The sequence below is a fragment of the Exophiala oligosperma genome, assembly GCF_000835515.1.
Source record: "Exophiala oligosperma strain CBS 72588 unplaced genomic scaffold supercont1.1, whole genome shotgun sequence".
Lineage (NCBI taxonomy): Eukaryota > Fungi > Ascomycota > Eurotiomycetes > Chaetothyriales > Herpotrichiellaceae > Exophiala > Exophiala oligosperma.
This window is the reverse complement of record NW_015622818.1, coordinates 274,029-289,955: the sequence shown is the minus strand read 5'-3', so window position 1 is coordinate 289,955 and position 15,927 is coordinate 274,029. Positions and strand designations below refer to the sequence as shown.

Here is a 15,927-nt window from a genome sequence, read left to right as displayed (position 1 = left end):
TGTCTGTTCATCAACAACGGCAGCCACTGCGCGGTCAGCCAACCTAGCGTCAAGTTGTCCAGGATCCCTGGGAGTATTGGTGTGAAGCGAGGAATGGTAATTATGTGTTTCTTGCACTAGGACTAAGAAGACTGCGAGTAGAAATGCGTTCTGGCACTTCTAATCGACCGTAGTTAACCTCATGGTGTCTGTAAGACTCATCTCCTCAAGCATCGAATCTTGACACTATAGCAGCAGCCCACATGTCAGCACTTACGAATCCTGAAGTTTTCGGCGGCACGAGTCCTCGTCTGCGCGTGGCAGCGGATGGGACATGCCGTTCCTGCAAGAGATGCCGTCAGAAAAAGGTGCTTTTGCTCTTGAAAGATCAGCCTGGGCGCTGATCAGAGCGCAACTTGTGCCATGGCTGATACATATGTGTACAGGTCAAATGTGACGGCCACTTGCCCGCTTGCCATGCATGCCGTTCAAGAGGTCGTTCATGTGATTATCCCCGCGATGGCAGGAAGACAGCTACGCGTTCGAGAGCTGCTGATATACGGTCACTTCAAAGCCAGATTGAAGAACTGAAGGCACAGTTGAATACAAACAATGCTGCAGAAAGCCGGGCTGATATTCAGACCGCGGACTTGCAGAGTGAGATTCCGAGCAACATGTCCAATTCATGTAATCAGGCACCACAGACTCTTCCACAGCCCATCTGTGATCGAGACAACCCTGATCCGGATCTTGACTTGGCCACCTCATCGCCCAACATCGTCAACCCTATGCAGCAGCCTTCGGCAATCCAATGGCCGCTTGAATTTCCTGATGATGATGGTGATGCAGGAGCCATATCACCTAATCCGATGACCGGAAGTGGACAGTCACACTTTTACGGTACAACAAGCCTCTTGCATGAATCGCCCACCGGCAAAGAAAGCACTCGGGATGAGGGCATCATGCACGAATCAGCAAGATTTCTAATACCAGAAATACAAAATAGGCTCATCGCATACGCCGCAGTCAGCAAGCAGAGGGAATTGGTGCTGCACTCATCGCCCAGCGTTTCAATGAACATTGACTTTGACGGTATTCAGATGGACCTGGCAATGCATCTGCTGGACTTACATTGGAACCGACTGCACTACCTTTATCTTTTGACGTACCGTCCTGCTATTATGGATAGCTTGATCAACAACGGACCATATGTAAACAAATTGCTACTGAACGCCATTTATCTCCAGAGCAGCCTATGGAGTGATCGTGACAGCCTTCGGTCAAATCCTTTAGACCCATCCACTACTGGCATAACCTTCTACCACCGATTCAAGTCATTATTGTTTGAACATATTGACCAGCCAAGCCTGCCCACCGTCGTTGCCTTATTAATATGCGGGTCATGTCTTATTCAGTACGGCAAGCAGAATGCTGGATGGACGTTCTGCGGCATGGGATACCGAATGATTATGGACCTTGGCTACCACCTGGATCTTCGCAAGGAGGCTTCCCAGACCGGCGCTAATTCGGTGACTTTGGCAATCGATATAGAGATTCAAAGGAGAGTATACTGGGGAGCGTATGCCAGTGACAAATTCCAATCACTCTTTCTTGGTCGACCGCCTGCTATGCACGAATCAGACGGCAACATACCACACGAGTATCTCGACTCGTATGAAGAGCTTGAAGCATGGTCGCCCTATAAGGACTCAGAAGCAACTACTTTGGATGAATCGATTCCACATTACCAATGCCGGCCAGCTTATGCCCTAAGCACCTTCCAACACCTGCTGCAACTCTCAAAGATTACTGCTCAGATTATCGACGAGTTCTATACGTTCAAAAGCACCCAATCATCCGAAACAGTACTCCTGCAGGCTCGATCCGAGATCAGGGCTAGGCTCAGTCAATGGACTACTCGACTGCCGATTCACCTACTTTTTAACCCGGAAACCGATGATACTCCGCCACCTTATCAGGTGAATCTTCAGTAAGTAATCTCTGCAGACCAAATCAACGTGGAATTAGCCTGATAGTAAACAGCACGACTTATTGGACACTTCACATCTTGCTCGAACAGGCTTTCCTGATCCAAAATCACTTTGAATTCATTCTCGATCCTTCTGCTCAAGAAGAAGGCCGAAAGCTGTGTATTCAAGCTGCACTTAGGATCTGGAAACTCGTGGAGGCGTATAAGGAAGCCTTTTCACTCCGCCACGCACATTACGACTTGTCTTACGCCATTTATAGCGCTGTCATCGTTATGCTTCAACATTTCGACAAGTCTCATCGAGACCACCCTGACTACCTTGATTGTATACGGTTTTTCTGGCTGGCTATTGTGGAGTATCAAAGATTAACAAGCCATATTGGGTGGAAGAAGCCGTTCGAACAGCTCCGTAAGCTTATGAGAAAGGTCAAAAAGTCCAATCGGCAGACGGGTCGTGGCGAGCAGGCTGTAACGATTCCAGGGGACTCCGTCACTATCACCGGTTTGTCATTCCCTTCCCGTTCGTCTGGAAAGACGTGAACACTAACACCATCAAAGCTACTCAGGCTCGGCCAGCCGACGAAGTTCCGGGACCGAACACTTTCGATGAGCTGTATTTGGATGCTTCTTGGGACGACACTTGCTTCGATCCCATGAACGATACTCTGATCGACGATTCGATCTTTGCCGATGGTACCCTATTTGGTCTCTTTATGCAACACTGATTATATCGGGGAGATCGAAGCTTCTCTGATTAGAACTTGCTGCCTTGAACACTACGACTGACGGCCCAACACCTCCAAATCTGAACGGGTGCATCAGGTTCAAGTCTGCCCCCCCCCCCCAATGCTAGGCCTAGAGAGTGCCCGAGAGAGTGTTTGTCATGAGCAACACGAGGACATGCTCAGATAAACTTTCTTTCGGCTATCTAATTGCCTCAGGATAAATATCACCTTCAGTCGCTTCGCGCAATGCAATGCGTGTGCCCAGACACGACAAGCAATCAGATCCCGGTCGAGGGAATTTGCAATTCTCCAACACGAATACTTCTGCCCCGGGGATGTCCTATGGTCACAGACACCTCCCTCAGCGGGATGGTATTGCGAATTTCGCCCCTGGAAGCCCAATTGACCCACGGGATGAGGCCAGAATGGGTTCCATCGACCCCGTGAGACAGAGGTCGCCAATGCATAGCTTCCTAAGAGGAGCCTGATTGTACAACCTGTCGGGTGGACCTCAGATTCTCGCCTCGTAGATTCTGGACACCGACTTTCAGACCCTCACTAGTCTATCGTACTGTTTCGGGCAACTACGGTAGACATTCTGGGTAAGGTTCACCCCTCAAAGCTTAGGTAGGTTCAGCGCCGGCAATCGCTTACTTAGTATATCATAGTACAGCCGCTGCGGAGGAATGTTTTCGGAGTTTGAAGCTCCGGGACGATGAATCAAGTCGGATTTGGAGATGAGAACAACCACTGTCTCCCTGCTGGTGTCACATTAAGTACCTACTGGTCAAAGGAAGAGTGTAGAATTTGGTGGTGCCAGAAGACTGCTTCCTCTAACTCATTGACTCAGCTTTGACTGATTCAGATCTGTGGCAGCTGATCATATCAATTGTCGAACCGCAGCCAAGAAAGGTCTCGGTGTAACCATGGCCGCCACATCCTCCGTACAGTGGCCAGCAACACCGGTCCCGGAAGAGGTAAAGGACCTCATCAATCTGTTCTTCGAACTGGGAGACACCAAAGATGCCAGTGCTGGACCGTCGATGGCGGACAAAGTTTTCAGCCATGGAGGTGAAATGGTGAGGGCGACCGGCACAGTAAAGGGAAACGAGCGTATGTATGGACCCTCACCATCACCAATGGCGTGTCATTGCACACGTAAGTCACTGACCATGGATTGCTAGAAATCGCCAGGTCCCGAGACAAGGCTTGGGATGTCATTGCCTTCCGCAAGCACATGATTGAGAAGGTCTTTGTTGGTGACAAGGACGGTAAGGACCTGATTGTCATGGGCACTCTGGAGAATTATACCAAGGAGAATCAGAACTCCACCTTCCAGGAGTTTGCGGCCCGATTCATGGTAGAAGGAGAAGGCGCGACTGCGAGGGTCAAGAGCTACCAGGCTTGGCTTGGTCGCATTCTCTCTTCAATCGATTTTTATAGAAAACCTCACTTTTAAGGTGGTTTAGGAAGTGGGGGTACGTGTTCCACTGAGAATACACACACCAGAGAGAGACGTATCAGGAGGTTGCAGTTGTCTATCTTCTTCTCATACACTATGTTATTGTCATTTCTTCTTTTGTGTAACCAAACTCGCCGCGCTGTACGCAGCCTGCTTAGGACCTTGTGCTGCATCGCCGTAACAGCCTTTAGCCTTTGACAGTGATTTAGCCATGGAAATAGGGATTGCGCTCATGTCGTTTACCACCGAGATCTGGAGCTTGGTGTTTAGAATACGTTTGCAACACACAAAGACGGAGAGCATCTCCACTAACCATCTGGAAGCCCATGTCAGCGTATCTGTTGGCAAATTCTGCAGACGGAGAGTAAATGCCCGACTTCTTCCCTTCATCTTGGGCGGCCTTGAGAATTCTCGCAATGGCCGCGTCCAGTTCCGGGGGAAAGTCTCCTGTCACTGGATGACCGATATTGTTCCCCAGGTCAAACGGACCTACAAATAAAACATCTATGCCGTCGACTTTGGCGATCTCTTCGACCTAGAGACTTGAGTTAGTGATAAGATGCATGGTCGACTACGGGACATGGGCATTCACGCATCCCAGTGCCTCCTTTGTTTCTATCTGCACGGCCGTCAATAAGTTCCCGTTTGCACCTTGCAGGTACTCGATTCCTGACAGGTTCCCCTTGACGTCGAAAGAACCCTGTGAAAACGGACTGCCGAAACCCCTCTTGCCGAGTGGTGGGAATTTGGCAGACTGCACGAGCCTCTTTGCATCGTCGACGGTGTAGAGCAAGGGCACAATGATGCCATGAGCACCTGCGTCCAGCGCCCGCTTGACCATCCACCCCTCATTGGCGGGGATGCGCACGACCGGGCTGACACCGACAGATGCCACGGCGTGGATCGACTCATGCATTGCATCGTCTAGATATTGTAGTAGCGTACGGCGATCAGCTTCCTTTTCGTGGGTGTAGCGAGATAAAGGCCTGAGAAGAGAAATAGGGGCAAGCTTACCGGCGATATTGCCGTGCTCGCAGTCGATGCAGACCCAGTCGAAGCCTGCTCTCGCGATGGCCCGCGACAGATGGGTGCCTGGAAGCATTTGCCATGCGCCGTATGAGACGCCGGATCCTGTATTCAGCGTTTTACGGAGCGTATTGGCATTGTCCATGACCGCCGCCATCTTGTATCGGAGACGTCAATATCTCGATAAGTCGTTGATTTTGATGTCAACCCGCAGTCCGATATTTTGCCTGGATGAGAGCAAAAGTACTATATCAGTGCTCACCGCGCCCGGAGGATGTGTATTGTTCTTATCTGAAAGGAACAAGACCAGACCCTTCTGGGCAACTCGAAACGAAGAAGTAACCCACATTTAGCTTGAGCAGATGATATCCCAAGTTGTAGATCTCCGAGCGACTCTGCCGTCAATGAGCAAATTTTACGTTTCCTTGTGGCCCAGCCCGCTGTGCACCAGCTGAAAGTCATTTTCTAGTACCTTAGAACGGCTCTTATGGGGTTACCGTTCCTTCGTGGAGGTAGAGCGGTCAACTTCGGGTTTATCGCCAACGGAGGGCACGCACATCTCGACGAGGCAGAAAGCAAAGCCACCTTTTCCGTTGTTTCAAGGCAAAAGGGATCGGGGGCGGGGCTGGATCTGGAATGGGCGGAAACAGAGGATAGACTGTCATTCGCAATACAATGAAAATAAGTCCTCTGAGGTCCAATGGCGAGAGTAAGTCATCGAAAGTCTCGAGACCATTCGAGTTCTCGGACATTGAAACGGCAACATCTCCGCATTCCAAAGCTTCGATATTAAAGGGGTCAATTTTGCATTCCACAGGACTGAATCGCCGGACATTTGAATGTCCGGTTTGCCGCAATACGTAGTTACTCCTGTGGCTCCCCCGAAACTGGCCTCCACAACGTACGCAAGTCGCTCTATTCGCTGTCCTGCCTATATGAGATTGAGGTGACCTAAGTTCGTCCTTCCAGGCGTTTACATGTAAATCCAAATTTCACATTACAACCCTGAAGGCTTCGGGCGCAGCGATGGGAACAGAGTATTCTCCAGCTTGTTGTAGCACCCCGGCTGCGGTGGTTGAAGAATACACGCCGAGAGGCTCATTTTTGGATGTCAATGGATTCCAAATTTGTAAGTCGTAACACAAAGCGATATTGTCGGGGCCATGTATTTCTTTTGCTTCCAAGGACTGGCCTAAATCCATGTTTTTATGCTGACGCCGCACTTTTCACGATCTCGACCAGATCGCACAGGGCCACTCACGGCGAAGAAAGCAATCATCCACGTCTACGATATATTCGGCTACACCAATCAGACATTTCGAGGAGCTGACATACTCTCGACCCAGGGGAAGGAGCCCTATCTTGTTTTGATGCCGGACATCATCGGCTCACACAAGGCTGCTAAGCTAGAGTGGTTTGAGCTGGGAGCCGACAAGCAACCTCTCCACGATCTCATCGCCGATGTCACCTCGAAAGAAAAGATGGGCCTCATTGCTCAGGTGGTCGACATGCTGCAGTCAGACCCGAACTATGCACATGTGCAAAGATGGGCCGGAGCAGGATTTTGCTGGGGCGCGAAAGGGCTGAGTCTCATTGCCGCAAACTTGGGGAAGCCACGGCTGGATGTCCTAGCTCTCACATCCCCTTGTAGGCTCGATCCTGAAGACGCGAAGTCGATCACGATTCCGACGATGGTGCTCGACTCGCAGGGGGAGGAAGAACAGACCATTCGAGACTTTGTGGCCAATCTGACGGGCGTGAAATACCGTGAGAGATTCGACGAGATCCATGGATGGATGTCTGCTAGGTATGGATCACCCTATATCCTAGGGTTTTGGTCGTCTGGATCCAGGCTGACAAATCGTAATTTGCAGGGCTAAATTGGACCTGGAGCGTCCAAGAAAGGAGTACGAGCGTGGCTACGAACTCATGCTCGACTTCTTACAAAAACATCTTTAGAGATCAAGAGGACGGATCACAATATTGTTGCTCCAGAGCCACTGCAGGCATTGTGAGATCAGGTCTAGCGAAAGATAGAGCGGCTGCATGTCAGGACATACACCAAGTTACTATATTTTCTTCACAAGCTATCGCAAGCAGGACCAAGGCAAACCTTCGAGCCATACTTGTTGCAGGTTATGTACAAAATTCCCACCCAAAGTTGTGAAGTCGTCAGAAGTTAAGCCTCTAAGGCCAATGAGTGATTGTGAGGCAATAGATAATCTTGAAAGAAAGTCGTGCTTATCTCCTTTTCATGATTTTCAGAAGGGATCGGATCAGTACGATGCTAGTCCTATCGTAGTCGTTCTGCTACTCCAGCACGCCGTCGTAATAGTTCGAAGTTACAAGTATAGAATGATTCGCATTCTGGGGGCCGCATCTCGGATTTTCAGATCCGACAGGAGAAACGACGATCAATCTCCGGGAATATGTGCACGAGAGACGACGAAGCCCAGAGCCGAAGCCTGCAAGTAAAAGGCCATGCGAGGGTAAAAAAACTCCATAAAATCACCTCCTGGCCATTCCATACATTTCGGAGTTTGTACTTCTTCTAAAAAACCGGACTGGTTGTTGACAGCCATGGGGTCTCGTGAGAATTTCGGCGAGCTCCTACAGCAGTACTCGACGTAAGGATACCAAAGCCAAAAGGATGAGGCTCTGAATTCGTTCCCGAGTTGTCCGAATTGACAGGCAGACAGGTGCGATATATCCGACGCATTAACCATGCTGGGGAGTCCGCATGGGGGTTGTTTACCTGATATCTCGATGTGGTCACCTCAACGCCAGGAAGGCCACACTCGAATTGCGGGTCCGGCGTATACGGTCCACTTTGTTCGCAGGGGCACCGAACCTTCGACAATTAAAGAACACTACGTAGGCACCTCCTAGTATCTCGCAAGGAGAAGAGGAAGACAATCATGTACTGACACCTTCTAGATCGATTCCGTTCCTGCCGGCACGGTGATTTTCATTTCGGCTCCTCCTGATGCCGCGAACGCGGTTTATGGCTGACTGATGAGCCACCGAGCCAAAGTTTCCGGCGCCGTTGGTGCCGTGGTGGACGGCCGCATTCGAGATCTCCAAGATCATCGAGACCTGGTCTATCCCGTAGGTCCAAGGCAGCAAAGTCAGAGGTGTAGAGATGCCGACCATTCTAGGTTTTTGCGCGTGGCGTCGGAACTGCTGCCCCACATGAAGTGGTAGAAGTCGTGAGCGTGCGTGTTCAAATGTCTCTGGAGCTGCATCACGGTGCTGATTTGATCTTAGGTAAATGTCCCTGTGACTGTGAGAGTGGAAGACCAAGACATGACCATCAGGCCCGGCGACTACATCATCGGAGATCTTAACGGCGTCGTCTGCATACCACTGGAACTGGTCCCGCAGACTCTGACTCTACTTGAGCCCTTGGCAAAGGCTGACCATTCTATCTCACAAGATCTCCGCGCAGGGGTGAAGTTTGCAGAGGCAAGTCGGACTCATCGTGCAACATTACCTAGTGGTAGCTCTTGTTGTCGAAGAAGTTCCGATTTGCACTGAAGACCACGGGGCTTGGTGTGCCCTGAGGGTGGGGTGTGTAATTACCAGGCCTAGATAGTTGATTTTCCGTGATGAGACTCACACCTGACGAGTCTTGCCAATCTCATTTGAACTGACGAGTGTGGCGGTAGTCCACTTGATCACACTTGTACTGATCGAGGTGCAAGTGGCGACACGGACATGTTGCAATCATCTCGCGGGAATCTCTTTCATAAATCCTTCTTCGGTACTCTTTCTCCGGCTCGCCTGGGCCCCTGAGCTTTTGGCAGTTGGACTGAATACAATAAAGCCATTGTCATTCTCATGCATTGTCGTTAAACACCCCTTGACCGATTATACAATAATCATATCCTCACAGGATGGGCGCCTCTCTCAAAGACATTCTAGATCCGGCACCATCACAGGACTGGAGGATACCCGAGAAAGGGGCTTCCATTGCTGTCGCAGTCACAGACATAACAGCAACGACAGAAGTGCAATCCAAAGATCGGATTGTGCCCGGCTCATGCAACATTCCCCTCGGAATCTGGCCTCCTTCTGCCACATCATCTGTCAGCGCAGGCGACGTCGCTTCGAAAATAATCGGGGCGTTCAAAGATGCAGTCGCGGTCAAGGATGCACAAGCCATATCAAGTTTGTTTCATGAGAATAGCTACTGGCGGGATCACCTATGTCTATCGTGGGATCTCCGTACCTTGAAGGGACCTAAAAAGATCTCTGACTTTCTCGGATCCAACTTCGCCCTGGAATTTCTCGACATTGACCGATCAAGTACGCTGAGATCTCCGACGCTGGGGCCTATAGATGGCCTTGGGGACGTTATAGGCATTCAGTTCTTTGTGGACATCGTTACCACATTTGGATCCGGGCGTGGCATCATGCGCTTGGCCGAAATGCACAATGAGTGGAAGATCTTTACCTTGTTCACGACACTCCAAGAGCTACACGGCTTCAAGGAAGAGACGGGCCTTCGGCGTCCTGACGGTGCTACACACCAAGCACTCCCTGGAAGGCTCAACTGGCGAGACAGGCGTATTGCAGAAGAAGACTTTAGGGGCAAAGAGCCTACCATGCTCATCGTGGGTAAGTATGACTCCTCTTAATAGACAATCGCGACTGGCACCAGCATTGTTCCAGGCTGACCATGGTCGGATGATCTCAGGTGCCGGCCAAAGCGGTCTCACCACGGCCGCACGTCTAAAGGCATTGAACGTGGACACTCTTGTCATTGATATCCAGGAGTCGGTCGGAGACAGTTGGCGGAGACGATACCGTCATCTCGTCCTTCATGACCCTGTCTGGCTGAACCACATGCCATACCTACCCTTTCCTCCACAATGGCCCAAGTTCACCCCCAAGGACAAGCTGGCGGAATTTTTCGAATCTTACGTCAAAATCTTGGAACTCAACGTGTGGAGCAAGACGCGAGTCGTCTCTGCTGCTTGGGACGATCGAACCAAACTCTGGACGGTTGGTCTGGAGCGACAGAACGGGGACGGCTCTGTGGAGTCGCGTACGTTTCATCCTTCCCACATAATTCAAGCCACAGGCCACGCTGGACCGAAGCATGTGCCGAAAATACCAGGACTGGAACGTTTCCGAGGAAATCTGTGCCACAGTACCGAGTTTACGAGCGCGAGGCCAAATGGGAATGGTAAGAAGGCCGTCGTAGTTGGCTCGAGCAACTCGGCCCACGACATAGCCCAGGATTTTTACGAAAACGGTTACCACGTCACCATGGTCCAACGCAGCTCGACGCTCGTCCTTTCCGCGAAATTCATGAACGAGGTCGGTCGGCCTCTCTACAAAGAGGGTGGCCCCCCGACCGAGGACGCCGACCTACTCTTCTGGGCCCTACCGGCGGAGCTGTTCAAGTCTCAGCAGGTCAAGATGTGTGTGCAACAAACCAAACACGACGCCGACGTTCTCGACGGTCTGAGAGCCGTCGGTTTCAAGCTGGACAATGGCCCCGGCGATTCCGGCTACGTGATGAAATATCTGCATCGCGGCGGTGGCTATTACGTTGACGTCGGCGCGAGTCAACTTGTCATCGACGGCAAGATCAAGTTGAAACAAGGGGCGGAAATCACCGAGGTTCTACCGCACGGGCTGGAATTCGACGACAACACTACCCTAGAAGCTGACGAGGTTGTCTTTGCAACCGGGTTCCAGAACATGAAGACACAGACGCGAGTGATTTTTGGTGACGAGGTCGCCGGTCGCGTCGGGGACGTCTGGGGCTTCGACGAGGAAGGCGAGATGCGCACCATCTGGCGGAGATCCGGTCACCCTGGGTTTTGGTTCATGGGCACGAATTTCGCATTCTGTCGGTACTATTCTCGTTTGGTGGCCCTCCAGATCAAGGCGATCGAGGAAGGTATCGCTCAATATTGAAAATTGGACAGAAGCCAGTAGAGAGAGTACACCACTCATCCAGGGAGCATCTGAAATTGCCAGTCAGAGAGGTGAATATCATCATTTCTATGAATAATGTCCATTCTTACCTAGTTTACACTCGAGACTGAAAAAAGCCCATGGAAGACTTCAAAAGATCCTTACGCCGGAGGCGACTTTAGGTGACTGATTGTCCTGGGAAGGGCTACACTCACATAGCCAGTCTCTCTGGAGCAAGCCCAAGGCAGATCAAATCATTTCAGTGTTCTAGACATGTACTCGCGGCCGTTGAGAGTCAGCTTGTCCAGCCCGCATCAATGCACCCGCAGACCCGACGATGAGGGTTTGGTACTATAGAAACTCCGAAGGGAGTCCAGCTCTCGAAGAAAGCGCTTCGTAGGAACGGAGAAGACATATTCGTGCGCAATAGAAGGTGGAAAGACTAGCTCTAGGCTGCGATAGGCCCCTTTAACGGGTTTGCAAGCGAACGTTATTCTTCGTGATAGTTGAGCGCCGCGAAATACAGTATCTTACTCGGCTAACATTCTTGATCCCAGGTGAAAGTGGAAGAGAAGCTGGAAGCAACAATCTCCCAACGGACATGAGTTTCGACAATGACCCCCGATTTGTGTCAGCTGGTCAAGTACTGGCTCGACAACTTTTGCAACGTCAAATTGTATCATAGTTGCACCACAATGGTATTTACAGATCCGGTCAGAGATCCCCAGAGCAGCCCTGGCCTCGGACAAGTTGTGAAGGTCTCTCCGTTCTCTTCTCCATATCACAGAACGACGATCCGCCGGTCCCTCTCAATCTCAACGGGCCCATTACAATTTTGACTTCGTCTACGTTGTGTAAACAAAGTCAGGCCGTTGATCCCCCAGCATATAGATTTGATGCTGGTCCAGACCAACAAGGCGTGCATCTCGCGATCATGTGGCACGCTTTCGGTTCTCGGCACGCAACATCAAAGTTTGAATGATAGACCCTCCGAGAAGAAAGACCGTGATGTAGCCCAGCACCACACCGTGACCAGTGGGAAAGTCTGGCGCGTCGCTGCCGCGGTAAATATTCGCGGAGACAGTGCCATTGAGGTTATTCCACATGATGACAATGCCTAATGTGAGGCCCCGTTTGTAGACCCCTGTCAATTGATCAGCCACTGACTGGCTACCATTGGAATTTGTGAGATATACCTTCAAGATTGTTGCTCAACCAGGTGAGAGTGTTAGCAAGACATGGATACAATCCCATCGCACCAAGGAAAACACCAGCATATCGGGTTCCAGCTGCCTCGGCACCTAACAGCATGGAAAATCCTCCAGCGGCGATGAGGGCCATACAAATATTGCAGATGCCTCGAGCGCGTGTGCGGTCTGCGAGGTACCCGATTGCGACAGACATGATGGCGGCAAGAGCGTACGGTGGGACACTAAGCAATTGAGCCCTGGTCGAGGTGTATCCCTTTCTCACGTCAGCTTCCCGAACAAGATCTGTTCGGCGATGAACATACTAGTTCCTTGATTACGGTCGGGAGAAATAACGAAAAGGCGTATGTGGATGCGCCAGCTCCGGTATAGGTCAGCGCACCGATATAAGTCTTCCAATCAGTTAGAGAAGCCACCAAGTATTGTTTGTTCCAGCTTTCATCGTGTACGCTGGATTGCTGGTCAATCGTTAGTCGTCGGATGACGCGTTTGCGCTCCGCATCAGACAGGAAGGTCGCCTTGTCAGGGAAGTCGTGGACCATCCAGAAAGAGATGACGCCTAGGACAACAGTTGCCAAACCTTCAAGGATAAAGATCCAGGCCCAGCCGGCTTTACCCCCTACCCCGTCCATCTTTGCAATAGCTGCAGCTAATAAGCTCCCAAAGGAACCTGCCAAACTAGCAGCAGAGACGAAGAAAGCCATTCTAATCCCAAGCTCGGATCGCTTGTACCAGCACGACAGAAAGTAGATGACAGCGGGATAGAGACCTCCCTCAGTCAGACCTAGGAAGGCACGAGTCGTCAAGAACCCTCCAAAATTATGCACCAGACCAAGAGTCGTCGTGCAAATTCCCTACAGCCGCGACATGGTTAGTACATGAATTCTGCAGAGTCTGAGCAGCCCCACTTACCCACGCGATCGTGATTACAGGAATGAAAACACTCGGCCGCAAGCGTTTCAACAGAACGTTGGTCAACGGCTCGAAGATGGCGTACACAATGAAGAATATCGCCAGCCCAAGGTTATATTGGTTGTTGGTCATCTTCAAGTCTTCCTGCAGCCCCTCGATCTTTGCATTGCCGACATTCGTGCGATCCAAGAAAGATGCCAGGTACAGCAGTGTGAGCCAAGGGATCAATTTGAGATCCAGCTTTCGAACCAGTTGGCGGTCCTTAGTTTTCGTGGTTAGTCGAAATGGTCGCTCCTCGTGTCAAAGTGGCAGCCGTTAGTACTCACAAGCCTGGACTTCTCTTCCTCGGTCAAAACCTCGTCGACATCTTCAACCATGACTGGGTCAAGCGTCGCCACTTTCTCGTTGACTTGTGGCGCTTCCATGATGTTTGTGCCCGTGGCTATCGTGCAACCTCATCCTCAAACGATGGGTTCTGACGCTTGATATAAAAGAGGACATGTTACGGACATGTACAAATATCACCGAGAAAGTAGAGGATCGTGGAGTACCTGGGTAGCGGCGGGGAGATCAAGGATAGAAAATTAGTACCTTGCTATTTTGTGGAGGAAACGACTCTGGTTCTGGTTGGGGACGTATTGTATCACCAAGTCAGCAATTCCGAGCACCAAGTCCTCACCTGGAATTTTGTGGTTCAGTTTTAGGCTCGCACTGGTTGAGGAGACATTGCTAATGATCGAAAACTCGAGAGTCAAAGGTATTCACCAAAGATTCATGACGGATGCTGATCACCGGTATCGGATTACTGTATCGGATTACCGTATCCGACTCAGCTCGGTTCTGTTTACGGTACAACGCTAATGTGCCTCTTGTTTTCAACCCTGTCTAGTTCCGTTTGTGAAAAGTCACTGTCATCGTTTAGTGAATTGGCCTTCATCAATTCAGGCATGTGATTTTGGCCCGAGCCATTGATGAGGAGGAGGAGGAGTGATCGTAGTTCTCAATGAGAATCAAACCTGGGACCTTTTTGTTTTCTTGCTCGCCTCAGTCTACCACATAAGCCTTGTTGTTTCTGAGACATCACTGAGGGGTCTTGGTAATTGTAGAAGCAAAATCATGGGTTCAATTGAGAACACTGGGAAAATTGAAGATGTCATTCTGATTATCATGAGCACCATCGATAGAAGACTCGCTTAAAACAAGAGTTGCGAGTTCCTTGGAGCAACACCATCTGTAAAGCCAGTCTAATGAAAACCAGGGAGTCTTAGCTCTTTGACACACATGCTCATGAAAATGATCCTCGCCGAAGAGAGTTTGGTTTCCCGACCACTGAGATACTATTCTAATGAACATTGTTTGAAGGAGCTGCAGGAGCAGGTCCTTCAGCCGTGACATAAGCCCTGCTCAAACCGCCATCGACGACAAACTCGGTCGCATTGACGAAGCTGCTCTCATCGCTGGCCAGGAAGAGCACAGCTTGGGCCTGCTCAATGGCCTCGCCGAAACGGCCACTCGGGAAGTGAACTTCACGTCTGTGCCTCTTTTGCACGTCGTCGCCCAACCAATCCTGCAGCAACGGCGTGTTCAGTGGACCGGGGCAGAGAGAATTGAACCTGATGTTCTCTCGGGCGTGGACAATGGCCAGTTCCCGGGTCATGGCGAGCACGGCGCCCTTGGAAGCGGTGTAGGCGAGCTGAGGCGTTGCGGCGCCCATCAACGCCACGAAACTGGCCGTGTTGATGACGCTGCCGGCCTTCTTCTTGTGTCGTCGCATACTGAGGACGGCATGCTTGCTGCCGTACCAGACACCTTTGACGTTGATGGCCTGGGTGAGGTCCCAGATGGCCTCGGGGGTATTGATGGCGTCGTCGTCCTGGGCGTGCATGATGCCGGCGTTGTTGAACATGACGTCGATACCGCCGTGGGCATCTTGAGACTCGACGGCGGCAGCCACGTCGGATTCTTTGGACACGTCACATTTGATCGTCTGCAAACGCGGAGGGTTGGGCACGAGTTCTTTGACCTTGGTCAGGGCACGCTCGAGTGCCGGCTCGGAAATGTCGGCCATGAGCACTGAAGCGCCCTCGCGGGCAAAGAGAATCGTGGTTTCCAGGCCGATGCCACCGGCCGCACCGGTGACCATGGCATTCTTGCCGGCAAGACGCCCTTGACGTGAATCGGCCATGTCCGCTGGTTTTTGTTTTGTATCCCGGGTTTCGATAGGAAGATTGTAAAACAGTAATACTCGGTGTTGGTATGCCGATGATGTGTCTTCTGCGTCGCTGTATTCTCTTGCCAGTCGTCGCTATCAGTCACTATTAGACGAGAAATGTGAACGAATAGAGGTGGGCGGTCAAAGGGCGTGTGATAGAGCGTAGATAAAAGATTGATTTGACGTTTTTGCTGGTGTGGAAACGGTTGGCTCATGCATACTACAGATCCCCGAACAGCGGCCGTTTGGCTGGGTCCGATCATCTTTAGCTATGCTTCTATAAGTAATGCGATGCAGTCTTCACGGACTAGCGGGAATCATATCCACCTGGAGCGGAAGCTGCTGCAGACGCCGTTAGTGATCTCTATTGTAAAAGCTTGGGATGGTGATTTTCAGGAACGGAGTCCATAGCCTGACTTGTATCGCACTTCTCAAAATCCCAGTACCCAGGTTGGTTTCGCGCAACAACGACCATAGCTATA

At 50.9% G+C, this 15,927-nt stretch overlaps 6 protein-coding genes across 7 annotated transcripts; 3 read left to right on the top strand and 3 right to left on the bottom strand.

Moving 5' to 3' along the window:
• Window positions 1-242: 242 nt before the first annotated feature.
• Window positions 243-2,694, top strand: PV06_00100 (uncharacterized protein; the record flags this gene model as incomplete). The annotated part of the gene is made up of 4 exons (XM_016400566.1): window positions 243-347; window positions 426-1,969; window positions 2,023-2,471; window positions 2,528-2,694. 4 exons carry the CDS (start codon window positions 243-245, stop codon window positions 2,692-2,694), a joined length of 2,265 nt encoding a protein of 754 aa, XP_016267619.1.
• Window positions 2,695-2,803: 109 nt separating this feature from the next.
• PV06_00099 lies at window positions 2,804-4,242 on the top strand. 2 transcript variants are annotated; one of them, XM_016400565.1, is made up of 3 exons: window positions 2,804-3,296; window positions 3,363-3,807; window positions 3,879-4,242. In XM_016400565.1, exons 2-3 carry the CDS (start codon window positions 3,621-3,623, stop codon window positions 4,151-4,153), a joined length of 462 nt encoding a protein of 153 aa, XP_016267618.1. In that variant the 5' UTR covers window positions 2,804-3,296; window positions 3,363-3,620; the 3' UTR covers window positions 4,154-4,242. The 2 variants fall into 2 exon arrangements, with proteins under 2 accessions (XP_016267618.1, XP_016267617.1); XM_016400564.1 differs by having other exon boundaries at window positions 2,804-3,807.
• Window positions 4,243-4,261: 19 nt separating this feature from the next.
• On the bottom strand, window positions 4,262-5,339 carry PV06_00098 (uncharacterized protein; the record flags this gene model as incomplete). Its single annotated transcript, XM_016400563.1, has 3 exons — window positions 4,262-4,408; window positions 4,470-4,691; window positions 4,749-5,339. 3 exons carry the CDS (start codon window positions 5,337-5,339, stop codon window positions 4,262-4,264), a joined length of 960 nt encoding a protein of 319 aa, XP_016267616.1.
• Window positions 5,340-7,762: 2,423 nt separating this feature from the next.
• Window positions 7,763-8,194, top strand: PV06_00097 (uncharacterized protein; the record flags this gene model as incomplete). Its single annotated transcript, XM_016400562.1, has 3 exons — window positions 7,763-7,809; window positions 7,882-8,056; window positions 8,120-8,194. The coding sequence occupies 3 exons, from the start codon at window positions 7,763-7,765 to the stop codon at window positions 8,192-8,194; spliced, it is 297 nt and encodes a 98-aa protein (XP_016267615.1).
• Window positions 8,195-12,045: 3,851 nt separating this feature from the next.
• Window positions 12,046-13,658, bottom strand: PV06_00096 (uncharacterized protein; the record flags this gene model as incomplete). The annotated part of the gene is made up of 5 exons (XM_016400561.1): window positions 12,046-12,257; window positions 12,310-12,577; window positions 12,627-13,175; window positions 13,234-13,494; window positions 13,560-13,658. 5 exons carry the CDS (start codon window positions 13,656-13,658, stop codon window positions 12,046-12,048), a joined length of 1,389 nt encoding a protein of 462 aa, XP_016267614.1.
• A 682-nt stretch (window positions 13,659-14,340) lies between these two features.
• PV06_00095 (uncharacterized protein) lies at window positions 14,341-15,598 on the bottom strand. Its single transcript, XM_016400560.1, has one exon. It carries the CDS (start codon window positions 15,416-15,418, stop codon window positions 14,576-14,578), a length of 843 nt encoding a protein of 280 aa, XP_016267613.1. The 5' UTR covers window positions 15,419-15,598; the 3' UTR covers window positions 14,341-14,575.
• Window positions 15,599-15,927: the final 329 nt, after the last annotated feature.